This window comes from Rhamphochromis sp. 'chilingali' (assembly GCF_963969265.1).
Source record: "Rhamphochromis sp. 'chilingali' genome assembly, chromosome: 3".
Lineage (NCBI taxonomy): Eukaryota > Metazoa > Chordata > Actinopteri > Cichliformes > Cichlidae > Rhamphochromis > Rhamphochromis sp. 'chilingali'.
Window position 1 is genome coordinate 33,278,509 of NC_137931.1, and position 15,017 is coordinate 33,293,525.

Consider the following 15,017-nt stretch of genomic DNA (forward strand, 5'->3'; position numbering starts at 1 on the left):
GTGCTGTGCTGACATGAACAGGTAAAGGTCCTTGAAGGAGAGAACATCCGGCAGAAACAGGAACTGCGAGAGCTGCAGGCCAGGGTATGTGAGGAGGAGCAGAAGGAGGAGGAGGCACGTCGTGAGGCTTTCACCCTCAAGCAGAGAGTGCTGGAGTGTGAAGCTGGCAGGGAAGCGGTGCTAAACGAGGTAGAAGGCCTCCGGGAGTTAGTATGCTAACAACACGCTAGAGCAAACATTCAACCTTGGCTAACATACCTCACATGTCACACTCACACAGTGACAGTCAGCATGAACCATAACACACTACTGCGCAGTGGGTTTGAAAAATCCAAATGTTGCTCAACATTTTAGCAAATTATTGAATTATAAATTCATTATTCAAGCTCTTCAGTCCCATAAATTCACATTGAGGGTCCCTAAATTCCCATGACCCCTTCCAGCAGTAAGTGAATATCGGGTGGATGTGTGTATTCTGCATGCCAGAATAAATTGATGATCATTATGATATATTAGAACGCTGATTAATGATGATGTTTCCCTTTTCAAACTACATATAAACCAGTCTGTAAGCTCAGTAAACCACTTTAGGTAATGGCCAATATATTCTCCAGTTTGATCTGAAACAGGCCGGACCAAGAACGTTTTTAACATAAAACATCTCCACATTATCTAAAACCAATCTGAAAACAAATGATCAAAAATAAACTCGTGAAAATAGAAGCAAAAAAATCAGTTACACGTAACAGCAAGTCTGCAAAAAGTGCAAAACCTGTACGTTCAGAATATTTTGGAGCTATACAGCAGTAACTTCATTTCTTTATAAGCGAAACATGCAACATTGCTACAGTGGTTAGGGCTATCGCCTCACAGCAAGAGGGTTGTGGGTTTGAATCCACTGGCCAATATAGAAGAACAGTTCTATATTTCTTATTCCCGATGCTAAATACCTCTCAGCATTAACTATGTCCCACCAAAACACACTTTGTCCCACATGTAGCTTGTTGGGATCCCATCACTTAAAGTGGTCTGCATCTTTGAAACTCTTCCTTTAAACCCAAATGGAAAATAAACAGAAAGAATTGACAGGATTGTGGGTTTCATGTTATGATTTACTCGTGAGACTGATGCCCTTTTGCGTTTTTCTAGAAACAAGTGCAAAGGGACACCCTCATCTTCATTTGAGAAAAGCCTGATGTATAAAACTTAAACATTTGCTATTGGAGGAAAGTTTGTTTTTATTTCTCTGACATGTAGTGGGTTATAAAGAAGGGTCAGGGTTCCACAGTATATTAATCAATTGCTGTTACTCCTTATTTTCTCATTTCTGAGGCTCTATCAGTGAAGTCGACAAGCTTGTCATCGGGAAACAGATGAACTTCTTAAAGCCATGTTGTTTTTATTTACACAGCTACATTTAGGCCACTAAAAATCCTTTGGAGCATGATTGGAACTACAGTTATCAATAATAATGTTTTAAATGACAGTTTTTCAGTGTTGTAGATCAATTTATGTTCACATTATTAATGCTGCAGTTAAACAGTTAAAGATTCAAATACATGTAAAGATGTAAAAAAAATTTAAAAAAAGATAATCATCATCATCATCATTTACAAGATTGACATATTTTGTAGTGAGATTTTGGTCTCTTTAACGTTTTGGTTAAGGAGCATTTAATAACCTGTTAATTTATTAGGTCGAGCTGTGTCCTCAAATTATAATAGATTACAAATTCTGTTATTGGTTTATCGCATTTATCACATGAACACTGCTAAACATTTTCTACTTTATGTAATTAACACATGATGAACCATATTTAGTTTTGCTGATTTTTTCTTGGTGTTTGCACAGGTCGCAGGTTTACAGCGTCGTGTGATGGAGCTGGAGTCCACGGAGCATCAGAACCGAGAGCTACTGCAGGAAAAAGAAACTTTTCAGCGGCAGAGTGACCAGAGGCACAGGGAAACCACCGCCCAGCTGGAGGCAGCACTGGAAGATGCCAGGGCGCAAATCAAAGAACTCTCCATGCAGATTGGTGTTGCTAAAAACAAGGCCCAGAGCGTGGAGGAGCAGCTGGAAGTGAGCGATGCCAAATGCAGGGACCTGGAGCTCAAGCTGGCGGGGCTGTATGCAGCTCTGCGCCGCACTGTTGGCATCAACCACGTGAGGCTTTCAGACAAACCAGGGTCACGAAGACGGTTTCCTTCCCCTTGGAGAAGCCACTTCTATTCAAAAGGTATAGTTGGGTCTTACAATAGGGCATCATGGTGCCATGTTTCTCTCTGAAAAATTGAATCGATGAGTGTGGTGTCTGGTCAGGAGGAGAGAGTGTGGCCAATGGATCTCTGCTCTCCGTGGCCTATGGTGAAGACAAAGAGCTTGACTTGGAATCAGTCAATACAGCCCTGCGGGAATTCCAGCAAGAACTCACAGATGCTCAAAGAGACAGGGTATATTTAAAAATCTTAATAACTGATTATAAGTTCAATGATTCAAACTCTGATATTATAGTCATATTTTTTTCACTTAAATAATGGCTTTGCTTTCCTCAGGATGAAGCCAAGGCTCAGGTAGTCAGTCTAACTCAGCATGTGACTGAACTCAAAGACAGTCAGGATAAATCATCCTCCCAACTACTACAACTACAAAAGTCTCTGAAGCAATTAGAGGAGGGTAAAAACCCACTGAACTCTTCACTCATACACAAACTAGCAGTAGTTATTTGCCTAAGCAAGCAATATGTTTTACATATATAACAGATACATATATTCTTTCAGGAAAACGAGACGTGGAAGAACGATTGAACCAGGCACACACTTCGCTTTCCCTGCAGGAAGAAGCAGCACATTGCACAGAGAGAGAGAAGAGAAGCCTTGAAGAGGAGCTCAGGGCTAGTCTGCAAGCCGCTCAGGCTGAATCCAGAGCACTTCAGGTACGTAAAAAGCAAAATATTGTTGAGAGAAATGTTGACAGCATCTTCTTTGAGGCTGAGGAAATCCTGTTCTTCTCCCTCTACAGGACAAGTTGGAGGTTGTTCAACAGTTAGAAACTTGTTCAAATTCAGAACAGCAGAAACTGAAGGAGTCTCTGGAGGCAGCAGAAGGCAGGGTGAGAAGTCTGGAGCTTTCTCAACGTGCTCTCGAAGGCGAGCTGCAGAGGGCCCAGCTGAGAGTGGCAGAGCTGGATGCTGAGGCAGGTGCATTACAGGAGAGGCTGACGGACATGAGGAGAAAACTGGGTGAGAGTGAAGACCGGTGCGCGGCGCTGAGGTTTAGTGAGGAGAGACTGGCCACGTCATTGGCTCAAGCTGAACAACATGAGAGTCAGCTGAGAGAGCAGATTCACAAACTGTCAAACACCCTCAGTGACAGCAGGAGCAACACGGGAGCCCTGCAGGAGCAGATAACGCAGCTGCAGAGGGCTCTGACTGCCAGCGAGCAGGACCGAAGGCTGCTGCAGGTACAGTCTCTCACCTGAACCCTCCATCCAGCAGGAGAACAACTCCCATGTTTTAGCTGGCCTCATCAGCTGTGGCATATTTTTTATTTACTCTGCTGTGGTTTCATTCAAACTCGTCAAAATCTGAGCAGTAAATTAGGCGCTACATCTATCCCATCGAGCATTTTATCCGTTGATTAGAGGTCTAAAAGATTCTAAATGGTCCGTGGCAATCAAGACTGAAATTGGGTTAAATGTGAAATTAAAAAGTGAAATTAAGTTGATCTTTCGATTCGATTGGACTTTTGTGACACAATGTCCAACTGCGCTAAAATAAATGAATTGTTGATAATGTATCAATACTCTGCATTCACTCATTTGGCTAAAAATCTTCCGTCTGCGTACCCAATAAAGGAAAGAGTAAAAGTGTCATGACTTCAACCAAACAGGGGATTTCAACAGCCATTTGTCGGAGTAAATGTCCTAATATTTGCTAATATTTGCTAACATGGTGCCACAAGTGAAAGAAGCACCTGGAAACCAAATGTCCCTTCTGAGAGAAACTTCAAAAGAGAGCTGGCTCTGAACCAGAGGCAACAAGACTGTTGGTTGGACTCTGATTGTGCCTGATACGGAGATGAAGGCAAGATGTAAGCTAGTGGAGTATTCTTGCAAAAACATTTTACAAACGGGCTTTCACAAAAACCAAACAGAAACTGATGGATATGACACATGATCTAGAGGCTAATTTGCACAGAAATGAATACATCTGTGCCTTGAATTGTTTGGCTTGTCTTTGGTGTAACTTGGGCACAAAAGGTTTTCAAAAACACTGATTTAGATTTGGAAGGTGCAAATGAATATGTTTAGTAAGGCGACCAAAGTGTATCAAGAGGGGTTATTTGAGTTACTTCTGCACTCTTATTAGTAGTCTGGCCATTTTGCTCTGACCTTTGACATCAACAAGTCATTTTCTCCCAGAGAACTGCCGCTCTCTGGATATTTTCTCTTTTACAGACTATTTTCTGTAAATCTTAGAGATGGTTATGTGGGAAAATCCCAGGAGCTCATTAGTTTCTGAAATACTTAGACCACCTGTCAAAACCCAACAACATTCAGACTATCTTAAATCATCATTCTTTTACACTTTGGTGCTCAGTTTGAACTTCAGCAGGTCATCTTGACCATGTCTAAATGCTTTACTGGACAGGGTCCTTCCGTGAAAAAGGTGATCCATTGCGTTGTGTTTTTGTCGATGTGCATGTGTCCATAGGAACGTCTGGATAAAACACGAGACGCCCTTTCAGAAAGTAAGAGGCTGAACCACATGCTCGCAGAGCAGAACCAGAACCTTCAAAGAGTCCAAGAAAACTCAAACTTTAATATTTCTGAGCTAGAGAAACATAACAGAACACTAAAGGAGGTGAGTCACAGTGGTAGAAGTGTAAGCAAATACAGGTACAAAGGTCAAGACACTGTTTTGATGTGTGGTTGATTAACTGTGTCCCAGAGCCTAAAGCAACAGCAGGAGGCTGAGCTTCAAACCTCCCAGCAGCTGCACAGAGAGAAGAAAGAACTCCAAGAAAAGGTCGCCAATCTCCAGAGCTTCTTGCAAAAGCTCCAGAGTGAGAGAGCTGAGATCGAGAAGGTGGTGACACGCTTTGGTAAAGACAAATCTGCACTTAGAAAGGCGCTGGAGAAGGTGAGCTGATTGGCCTGCTGCACAGTGCTTTCAAACACTGATTACACTTATCAGCTTTCTCCCCGAAATTCAGAAAGCTCGGTGAGATTCTGTGTGGCTGTTGTGTCAGTGTGTAAAAATAAAACCTGAAACAATTAGCATTAAAAACTAATACATTTTGGCAAGTGCTATACAAATAAACTTTATTATTTAAACAAGGGATCACCAAAAATGCAAAACAGGAGAAACATCCATAATCTTTAGTTGCTTTACTTCTTATTAAACCCTGAAGGGCCAAAGCTTTACTTTAGGAGCTAACATGGCTGAGTAAAGTTTTTTTTTTTTTTTTTAAGATTGTGTTTCTCATATCAGTGTAGTTTCCTTTATTTATGAGAGATGTTCTAAAATACTCTAATGTCATTATTTATGGAATCTAAGTAATTTTATCCAAATCCATCATATTTCCACCTGATCTTTATGCCATACTGTTCCACTGTAGAAGGGATGTATTGCCTGAAACTACACCCGCCTCTGAAAGCTACCAACTGTTTATCCAAACAGAGACCAGTACCAGGGAGATAGTATTTGGGTATCTGGGCAACAAACAGTTTTCCAAATAAGCAGCAAGTTTGTCTGAACTCTGGTTGCTCTGGTTGTCAAACGAACAAAAAAACGTGGACTTTTTAATATCTCTTAATGTTTCTGTAGTTCTGTTAGCCGTGATGCACGAATGCACAAATATATTTTACACAAAATCCCCATTATCCTCGTCACACCAGTGGACCGGTTCCTGTGAAAACTATGAAAAGTTGTAAGAAAAGTAAATTGACAGATTTATAATGTTTACAATTAAAAATATCACAACAGCACGTGTAAATATATGTGTGGGGTTACTGGAATGTTAAAGTCAGTCGATCAAGACACGGTATACACGAGATTTCAGTCAGGTGTTAGAATACACTGATTGTTAAAAATGTTTTACTTGTGTGTGTGGCACACAAAACCTAATATTATAAAGCTGCCAGCCTTAACAAACACAGGGGAAAACACAGATGCTGTAGTTATAAATAAGCATGAAAGAGGATTATTCATTATTTGGGGCTTTTATGTCATAAATCAACATAAAAGTAAAAAAAATAAGAACAGTAGTGACAAATACTGAGAATGAATCCCAGTTACTAAAAAGCAAAAAGCTGAAACAAGGCATTAAAGCCACGATCTTAATTATTTTTTTAAACCCAGGCCCTAAAGTATTACTCTGCTTTTGGTCAGTGGACCTAAAAGATATTTTTGCTGAATATGAGGTAAAATATCTGTAATATACGAGAAAGCCAAACCACAATTGGCTTTAAATGTAATTAAAGACTGCAAATTCTACAACTGCTGGAAGCCTTTGTGTGACAGCAGCCAGGTCTGAAGTAATCCACGTTTAGTGTTGGTCAGAAGGCTCCTGGACCAAGTGAAGACATATAAGACACATAAAAATACTGAACACTGTCTTTATTATTCTGTAGTTTAGTGTTATTATTTCCTGAGCTTTCTGTTTGCTGTAGAAAGTCATCCCAAACTGAGGGAAATACGGAGGTGGACTGTGGGAACCGAGAGGCTCTGTGCTCGGCTTCTGCTACACCGATTACAGGAAGGCACACGGGTGCAGAACAATCATGGTAAAGTCGTTCACGTTATGTCACCCTCGTGCTGTTGTCAGGTGGAGATGGAGAGGTTGAGGAAGGAGGAGGAGGCAGCATCTGTCGCCAGAGCACGAGAGGAGCTGGAGCAGAGGGTGCGGAGCCTGGAGCAGCAGCTGGCTGGAAAACAGAACGAGATGCAGACTCTGCAGGTGAGAAGCTCCAGGATTACAGCAGAGGACGAGCAGGGACTGCACTGGCAGCACAAACTGTTTTATAGGATCTATACGTAATCCTCAAACAATCCAGCTGTTCCAGCAACTGAAATTATGGTTATATTTTCATCATTTTTAATGGCTATGTTGTTTCTCATAGCATCCTGTTTCCTTCATCTATCACAGACAATCTAAAGTTTTCTAGTGTTCGTAATGATGATGTTAAAAACTCCAAATAAACAGAAAAAATCATTTCAGCTGTCATCGCTTCAAGATACTGAATTTAATTGACACTGAGTCATTTCTGTGCACTCCATCGCTGCTAGAGACAGTATGAAAGATTGATTGGTTAGTGTAGTCAACTCAATGCGATGAGCAAGGGTTGGATCTGACTTTGAAACCACACACCACACACACCCGGGATAATCTTTCTTTCTGGCTCTAATAACAACTATAATTTACAAAATGGACTTCATGTTTTACTTAGTATGACCTGAAAGTAGAGTCCATAAACTCATCAGAACATTTTTATTGTAAAAGGATTGAAGGACAAGCAGTACCAGCAAACAGTTTCACAGCAAATATCATAAAGACATTTAGTAGATTGAAAAGGAAAATTACAGCGTCGTCGCATGTTTTTTATCATTAAACAAAAAGTAATTTTAAGTGCTTAAATAATGACTCACCTGACTAACCTAATTAAAACGACTCTAAGATGATGTTTCTGAGATAAATACCATCCATTTTCCACTGGTGGGTCAGTCTTGTTATGACCTACGATGTACATACTCATGTACATGTACATACATATAGAATTGACTGGGCTAACTCAGTTAAGCCTTTCTGGACCCAAAGAAGAAGACTTTCCCATCTCAAAGTTCAGGAGTTAAACTCTAAGTTTGTGGTTTCTGGAACAGGATCCAGATGTTGTACAGCTGTGGCATTCAGGTGTGGCAGAGAGAGAGAGAGAGAGAGAGAGAGAGAGAGACGGTGTCTTCCATAAAGAAGCCAAAATGTCAGTGGATCTGAGAGCAGCCTATAAAGACACAACAAAAGAAATGTGTAAATCAGAAAATGCAGAAGTTAAAGACAGCTGCCTTCCAAATAATGTGTTTGTAAAAATTTGTGATCAGAGAACCCCACCAGGAGACACTAAAAGTACACAAAAACCCGAATTTGACCTTTTCTCTCTGTGTTTTCAGTCTCATAATCTTTTCTGAATTGTCCTCAGGCCCACATCTCCCAGTCAGAGCATGCTCACGCACACCGCCTCCTGGAGGTGACAGCACGCCACCACCAGGAGTTGGATATGGAGACGGAGCGTCTGAGAGACAATCAGCTTCAGGCAGAGCAGGCTTTGGAGAGCAGGGAGAAGGCACATCGACAGAGGGTCAGAGGCCTCGAAGAACAGGTATTTTAAATCTACCTGTGAATGTTTTCTGTGTGATTACAGATATTGTTTTTTTTGTTTTTTTTATCTGGGGTTTTTTGCAGTTGCTGGCGCTCAAAGAGCAGCTCGATCAGGAGACGAGAAGACGACAGGCCTATTTCAATCAGATGCTTCAGCCCGGCGTGTAGTGAGAGTGAGAGCGTGCTCCTCCGCCTCTGTTGGCTGCTTCCCAACAGCGTTACGTTTCAACCTACATCTCCATACAGAGAAACCCACTCCTGCATTCGCTCCCACCTCGCACATGTGCACACAGGATTACATTAATCCAAAGGAAAACTCAACAACAACAAACAAAGAGCGTTTTGTTTATAAGTGAACTGGATGTGCCAAATTGTTTTAAGGATTTCCTCTGACTCACCGCAGTTGGCGTTTCTAAGTCTGCTCATGCTGTGTCAGTTTTCTTGGTTCATACTTTCTTCTTTTTCCTAGATTTTTTTTTTATTTTTGCAAACTCATTTGTCATATTGATCATGTGAATCCCAGTAAGAATATATATGAGTGCAGATCCAAATATTTAGAATAGTCATTTGCAGATTTTAAAAGATTTTTTCTTAGGATGTCAAAAAGACTAAATAAATGAATGTTATCATGTGTGGTGTTTGACTTAATCAGTACTAATGGTGCAGAAGTTTTGATTATTTTCAATAAACTAAAGCGCAGTTTCAAAGTTTCACAATAGTGTTGGCTCTTTCACGACGTGTGAGTTTTGCACTCTTACAGCATTTGTGAATTTAGTGTTTCTTGTTTTCCTGTGTGAGAGAATGACCTTCTGTCGCTGTTGCCATAGATTTCTGTCAAAGATAGGTGCACACTCCTCATGATCCTTTAAAAGTTCACTGCCACTTATCCTGTAATCATCCACAACCCTGAACTATCGCAGTAGCATGTTTTCATTCTGACTTTGAGTATCTTAAACACCAGTAACCCGTTTCCATTTTCTTCCATTTGAATTCACACTTATTTCCCCAACAGTTCACACACATGTCTTCTCACTGTGTCACATAGCAGGAGTTTCACTGAAAGGGGAAAATCCTGTCAGTTTCTTTAAAGCAGCCCTTTGATTACCATAGATCCGCCCAGTGCTTATCCAGTTACCGGCCTCGTTCTAGCTATTGGCTAGAAGGAGCTAATTATGCAAGGTAGTGAATCCCTGTGGGGGAGGTGGGGCCAAAGCTGAAAGAACTCCTTTGGCAAGCAGAATAGAGCTTTTATTGAGGATATTTCTAAGCTGACTATCAGGGACCAAATCACTGGATTGTTTTTAAAAAAAAAAATCTCAGCTGAATCAGGTTGCTCCCCCTCTTTCATTCCTTTCCTTCGTTTCATTTCAGTGAGACAGAGTGTAGCTCATGCAGTGCCCAGCAGAAAGCAGAATGCAAGGAATCTGCAGTATTCCCCTGTCTCACACAAGAAGCCCAGTTCACCACTGAAGGACAAGTGAGGAGAACCAGAGAGCAGTCAGAGGAGGATTCAGAGGGAGAACGTGCGGTCTTGTCTTGTTCTGCTCTGCTCTGCTCTTGTTGCCTCAGGTGTACGCGCTCCTCCCTCTCCTCCGCTGTGCCTGCTGTCAGCTCCATCCCTGGGTGGCTGAGGCCATGGTGCTGGTGCTGGAAGCCCTGCTGCCCTGCTTCTGCACCCTCTTCTTCCTGACCCTGCTGCCCGGCGTGGAACCCGCTGTGCCCCTGGAGGACTTCTACCCCTTTGGCCGGGACAAGGGGGACTCCCAGACCATTGCTCAGGATGACGGCGGCTCCGGGCTCCTGGAGATCTCTGTTGCATTCCCCTTCTTTGGAGACAGGCACACAGGACTCTATGTGAGTACAGAGGAGTGTGTTTCTGCTGATGTGTTTTGAAATCACTGGTTATGAGTGTGCATGCACTTGGTAGCTGGCAATTGGATCTGAAATGTTGTGGATCGTATAAGAGCCTCAGGGAGCTGAGATGTGGCACACAGCCAAATACTACATTGCGGTACCCTCAGAGAATTTGTATACGTTCATGTAGAATATCGCGTTTTCCCCTCACGGGTGTAATCATACTCCTCTGTGACTTTCTCTTTACATCTGCCCCTTTCTGCACTCTGAGGTCCCTCGAGTGCACAGAGGCAGAGCAAGAGACAAACTATTAGCAGCACAGTGGTAACTCCTGTTATAATAAATCTGCAAAGAGCTGTTAAAGGAAGTGACAGTTTGTGTTCTTACTGTCGCCGCAGCATCTGTGAGTGGTTCTCTTTTCAGAAGGAGCGAGAGAGCGGAGGGAAAATATGCACAGCAGAGAGAGAGAGAGAAACAGCACTCATGGGAGGAAGCCCAACGGTTTGACAAGGATTTTCGCACAGCACAGTGAAACAGCCTTTGATCTGCCTTTGTCATGTATTGGGTTCGGTTCCAGCGCATGGAAAGGCAGAACTCCCTTAAATCAACACCACCTGTTGTGGTGAGGCATCTGCGTTTGCGCTTCATATCTCCCCTTCCTCCCTCTTCAAACACTGGGCGAGGGAGGCTGAGGAACCATGGCAACAATGGGCAAGGTCAGAGGTTGTTTTTCTAATCTGAGCGTTTACGCCACGAGCGGTGAGGTCAGCTCCCTCATGTGGAAAAATGTAAAACTCTCCTGCATCTAAACGCAGCGTAAAGACAGAGACGCGATGTTTACGAGCACAACTGCTGGCACTTCTCCTTTAACAATACTGATACTCTGCAGTGAAATTAGACAAGATAAGACATGTTGCTGTTTGCTTGGCTTGTTGATCTTAGACTGAATTATCATCTGATAGAGAGATAACAATCTAAATCTGAAAAATGTGCTGTGTTGGTAGTGATGTGATACCCCGTGGCTCTTGCTTTGCGTCTCATTCTGAGGTCAGAGAAAGCAAAAGCAAATTATAGAAACCACTTGAAATTACAGTCACGCTTGTTTTAAAACCTCACCTGAATCCATTTAACATGCGCTGTAAAGCAGGCGGCCCACAGGGCAATATCTGCCACCAGAGAGCTGCTTTGAACAGGTAATATTTCAGTGAGTACTAAAGGGGTAAATTTGTATGAATAATTTCTCCCAGGACTTTGTTCCAAGCCTCTGGGCTACATGGAAGCTGCAGAATCAGACTGGTTTTAGATGGTTTGTGGGCGCTGTCACGCTTCATTATCATAACTGATTCCGCTGAGCAGTAAACATGCCTCGGAGCATATTTCTGAACCAGGACGTCTTGTTTGCAGGAGTTTCCGTAGATTTAAGGATCATCACAGCCATGCAGCGCTTGTTTACAGATACTTTTAATGTCACCTAAGATACCGACTTGGTCCCACTCCAGTCCCATTTCTGCCTCGTAACCAGGCTGTCCCTCTGTTACGGTCTGTGTCAGGGAGTTTTCTCATGTTTCTCTCCTCCTCCGGGTCCTCCCTCCCCTCCTCCCTTCCTCCCACGCCTCAGATAACATGGCAGGGGTCTTCCCCCTGGAACTGTCCAGCTGCTTTATCTGAGAAATGACCAATCACTTTAACATAATGCAGATGTATCTGCAAAGAATCTTAGAGGGCTTCTAAACAATGCGTTTCATGGATTAACTACTCTTACGGATGACCGGCGTAAACACAGCGAAGGAGCACATCCAAGGTCAGAGAGGAAAGAACACAAGTTTAAAAGCAGATGTGAGAATAGACGGGCACAATCAAAGGGAGTTAGTGCAGAGAGAAACTCTCATGGATAGTGGAAAAAGTCCCAAGTCTTTCAGTGGATTAAATAGACTATCACTGCAAAAACTCAAAATCTTACCAAGTATATTTGTCTTATTTCTAGTCAAAATTATCTCATTACACTTAAAATAAGACACAATCAGCTACAGGGCAACATTTCAGTAAGCTAAAGGAACTTGTTTCAAGACAGTGAATCTTGAAACTAGAGAAAAACTAGAGATTTTTCACTTGTTCCACTGGCAGATTTTTTCACTTATTTTAAGCTAAAATATCTTGTATTAAGTGAAAAAATCTGCCAGTGGAACAAGTGAAAAATCTCTAGTTTTTCTCTAGTTTCAAGATTCACTGTTTTGAAACAAGTTCCTTTAGCTTACTGAAATGTTGCCCTCTAGCTGATTGTGTCTTATTTTAAGTGTAATGAGATAATTTTGACTAGAAATAAGACAAATATACTTGGTAAGATTTTGAGTTTTTGCAGTCACTGGAAATAAATGCACGTAAACAACATTTCAGTACATTTAAATGTTTCCACCGAGAACGTTCTACAGCATATCTGTATTTTTACAGATTACACATCTGCTAGTGCTGATCTGGTCTTCTGAAGAGCACCAACACTTTGTACAGTTTCATTCACTCGTTTCACTCACCACCGTGTATGGCCCAAAGATGTGTGCGTAGAGTTTTATTCTTTGTACTCTGCATGGGTGCATTTTACATGCATGTGTAGGATGAGAGATGTGTGTTATATTAGAAGCAGTTCATCCTCCAATGGAAACGATTTTTCTGCACATACTTAAAAACATCTTAAAGTGTTCAAGTGAATGATGCTCTTTTAAAGAATCGGGCTTTTGGGAATACACTTCTTCTCTTTGTTGCAGAGAGTTAGCGGAGGAGGCTGATGCCACTTTGAAGCAGTTTAAGGGAAATGTCTCTAAAACTAACACTTACTCACAATGGGAGTACTTCAGCTACAGCAAAGCTGGAGTATTTATTTGTTCACAGGTAATGCATGACCCAAAAATAAATGAAATGCCCCACTGTTCACCGGTGTGTGTAGGAATGTCCCAACAATGTTAATCAATCTCAGCTCATGAGGAAAAACTTTTGTTAGTTTTGTTGATGGAAGAAGTCAAGCATCTCGTATTTGCTTAGTTATGGCCACAGTGATTCTTTCTGAGATTCGGGACTTTTATTCGTGATGACTGAGCAATGCCTGCGTGCTCTTGCACATGCACTACACAAAGGTCAAGTGTGTGGTGGTGATTGCCCGATGAATGCCTGGCCTGGGTGTTCCCAGCACTCAGGATAAAACAATACAGTTCTGTATGTAAGAACGAAATGTAGGCTTTTTCTTTGGCAGTACATACAAAGCAACAGATTCGACTCCAACTCGTACACGTGTCAAGTGCCCCCAAAAAATACTGACTCTTAATATTTTTTTGTGTGGAGACAAACACGTTGCATTAAAGCAATGTAAAAAAAAAAAAATCTACTACACGCACAAAAAAACGGGTGAGGTCCAAACACCAAGAAACATAGAGCACAATCAATCTTATGGTGGCCCTCACGAAAAACGTCATGACAGGAAGCAATCATAAAAATACAGATTTATTTAATCATCATGAAAAAGTCATCAAAATACAAAAAGTAATGCGTTAAAATGTTACAGTACACTAAAGAATCGTATACATGTATATATTGATCACATTCATTTTTTTAACTGTCTACAAAAGCATTATAAGCACAAACCACATCATGAATAAAAGTGTCAAACCTAAAAATCTTCTAACAGTGAGAGATTATTGATAGTTTGCACTGATGACGACTCATTGCGAAACACATTTACTTTGCCCACAGGCAAGATGAATGTGACGAGCGACACAGGGCTCTGACCCGCGCACTCATTGGCTAACAATGTTTTAATCTGTTTCTGGATTATCGTCCTTTCTGACACAGAATGGCCAAAATTTACAAAACAGACTTTATGTTCCATTTAGCACGACTCAATATGAATCCCCACAGTAGACTTGTGACTTTTGACCATTAACATCTGGTAAAGGCCCTCAGCGACCCTGAATTGGATAAGTGGGAGAAAATGGGTGGTTGGATGGACCCGAAATAAGTGAATGAGGCCATAAACTCAAAGGAAAGTGTTTATTGAGGTCAGGGCTGAGGGACATTATCCCATAGACTTCTAGAGGACTGGAATCTTTTTCCAGCCACAGGTATCAGCCCCTGGAGGCCATTAAAAAGAATGCAGTTGTAAAGCTACATCCATCTCTTATACTGTGTATGGTCTTCCTCAGTAATTGATTTTTGTTAGAAGAATATTTAGCAGTGCTGGTATTCTGTTTGGTTTTGTATGTGGCAGAATGTGAAGAAAAAAAGACTGAAGGTGGGATATTTCACAAAGTGTGAAGTCAGCAGCTGATTTTGGACTCTGCATTTTGAAACTTTAATCCTGGTGTTTTGGTTGCCATCATTTTTGGTTATGTTGCCAACAGAAGTGACTAACTCCAGTATCTAGTATTTTAAAAAAGCCCAATGTAGAAGAGGGAGAACAATGAAACCTTTATGTTTCCCAGGATGGGAACAAAATTGCCACAAAATTAGACATTTTAACATGGAAGTCTATGGGGACTGGGTCACTTTTGGAGTCAGCCTCAAGTGGGCACTCATGGAGTTGCAATTTATGGCTTCGTTTTTCAACCCAAGAGATTGCTGCTTGATTGTAACCTGTAGATGACAAATGAGGTCCTTGATAGAAGTCATTTTAAGCTCTTGCACTTTTAACTGTATGACTGACAAATTAAGACTTTATTTGAGTGCCTTTACGTATATATTACACCAACCCTCCACTTCACCCGTTCTGTGAAAGCATTTCAGTGCTTCCCTGCAGTTGTCGACAGG

The 15,017-nt window shown here is 41.6% G+C and overlaps 2 protein-coding genes across 10 annotated transcripts in view; both read left to right on the top strand.

The window, feature by feature from the left end:
* crocc2 (ciliary rootlet coiled-coil, rootletin family member 2) overlaps window positions 1–8,595 on the top strand; it is a 48,345-nt gene extending 39,750 nt beyond the window's left edge. For 5 of the 8 annotated variants that reach the window (XM_080877516.1, XM_080877518.1, XM_080877519.1 and 2 more), the window contains 11 exons: window positions 22–189; window positions 1,852–2,236; window positions 2,320–2,450; window positions 2,553–2,673; window positions 2,778–2,932; window positions 3,019–3,459; window positions 4,712–4,861; window positions 4,949–5,140; window positions 6,828–6,959; window positions 8,194–8,373; window positions 8,457–8,595. In XM_080877516.1, coding sequence (XP_080733642.1) covers window positions 22–189; window positions 1,852–2,236; window positions 2,320–2,450; window positions 2,553–2,673; window positions 2,778–2,932; window positions 3,019–3,459; window positions 4,712–4,861; window positions 4,949–5,140; window positions 6,828–6,959; window positions 8,194–8,373; window positions 8,457–8,540 — 2,139 coding nt within the window. In that variant the 3' untranslated portion in view covers window positions 8,541–8,595. The remainder of the gene's footprint in view (window positions 1–21; window positions 190–1,851; window positions 2,237–2,319; window positions 2,451–2,552; window positions 2,674–2,777; window positions 2,933–3,018; window positions 3,460–4,711; window positions 4,862–4,948; window positions 5,141–6,827; window positions 6,960–8,193; window positions 8,374–8,456) is intronic. The other 3 variants (XM_080877517.1, XM_080877522.1, XM_080877520.1) reach the window with 3 other exon arrangements.
* A 1,405-nt stretch (window positions 8,596–10,000) lies between these two features.
* The window catches only part of sned1 (sushi, nidogen and EGF-like domains 1), a 31,073-nt gene continuing 26,056 nt past the window's right edge, over window positions 10,001–15,017 (top strand). For both annotated transcript variants that reach the window (XR_013971009.1, XM_080877525.1), the window contains exon 1: window positions 10,001–10,226. Coding sequence is in view for 1 of the 2 variants with exons in the window: in XM_080877525.1 (XP_080733651.1) it covers window positions 10,008–10,226 (219 nt within the window). In the remaining variant the exon portion in view is untranslated. The remainder of the gene's footprint in view (window positions 10,227–15,017) is intronic.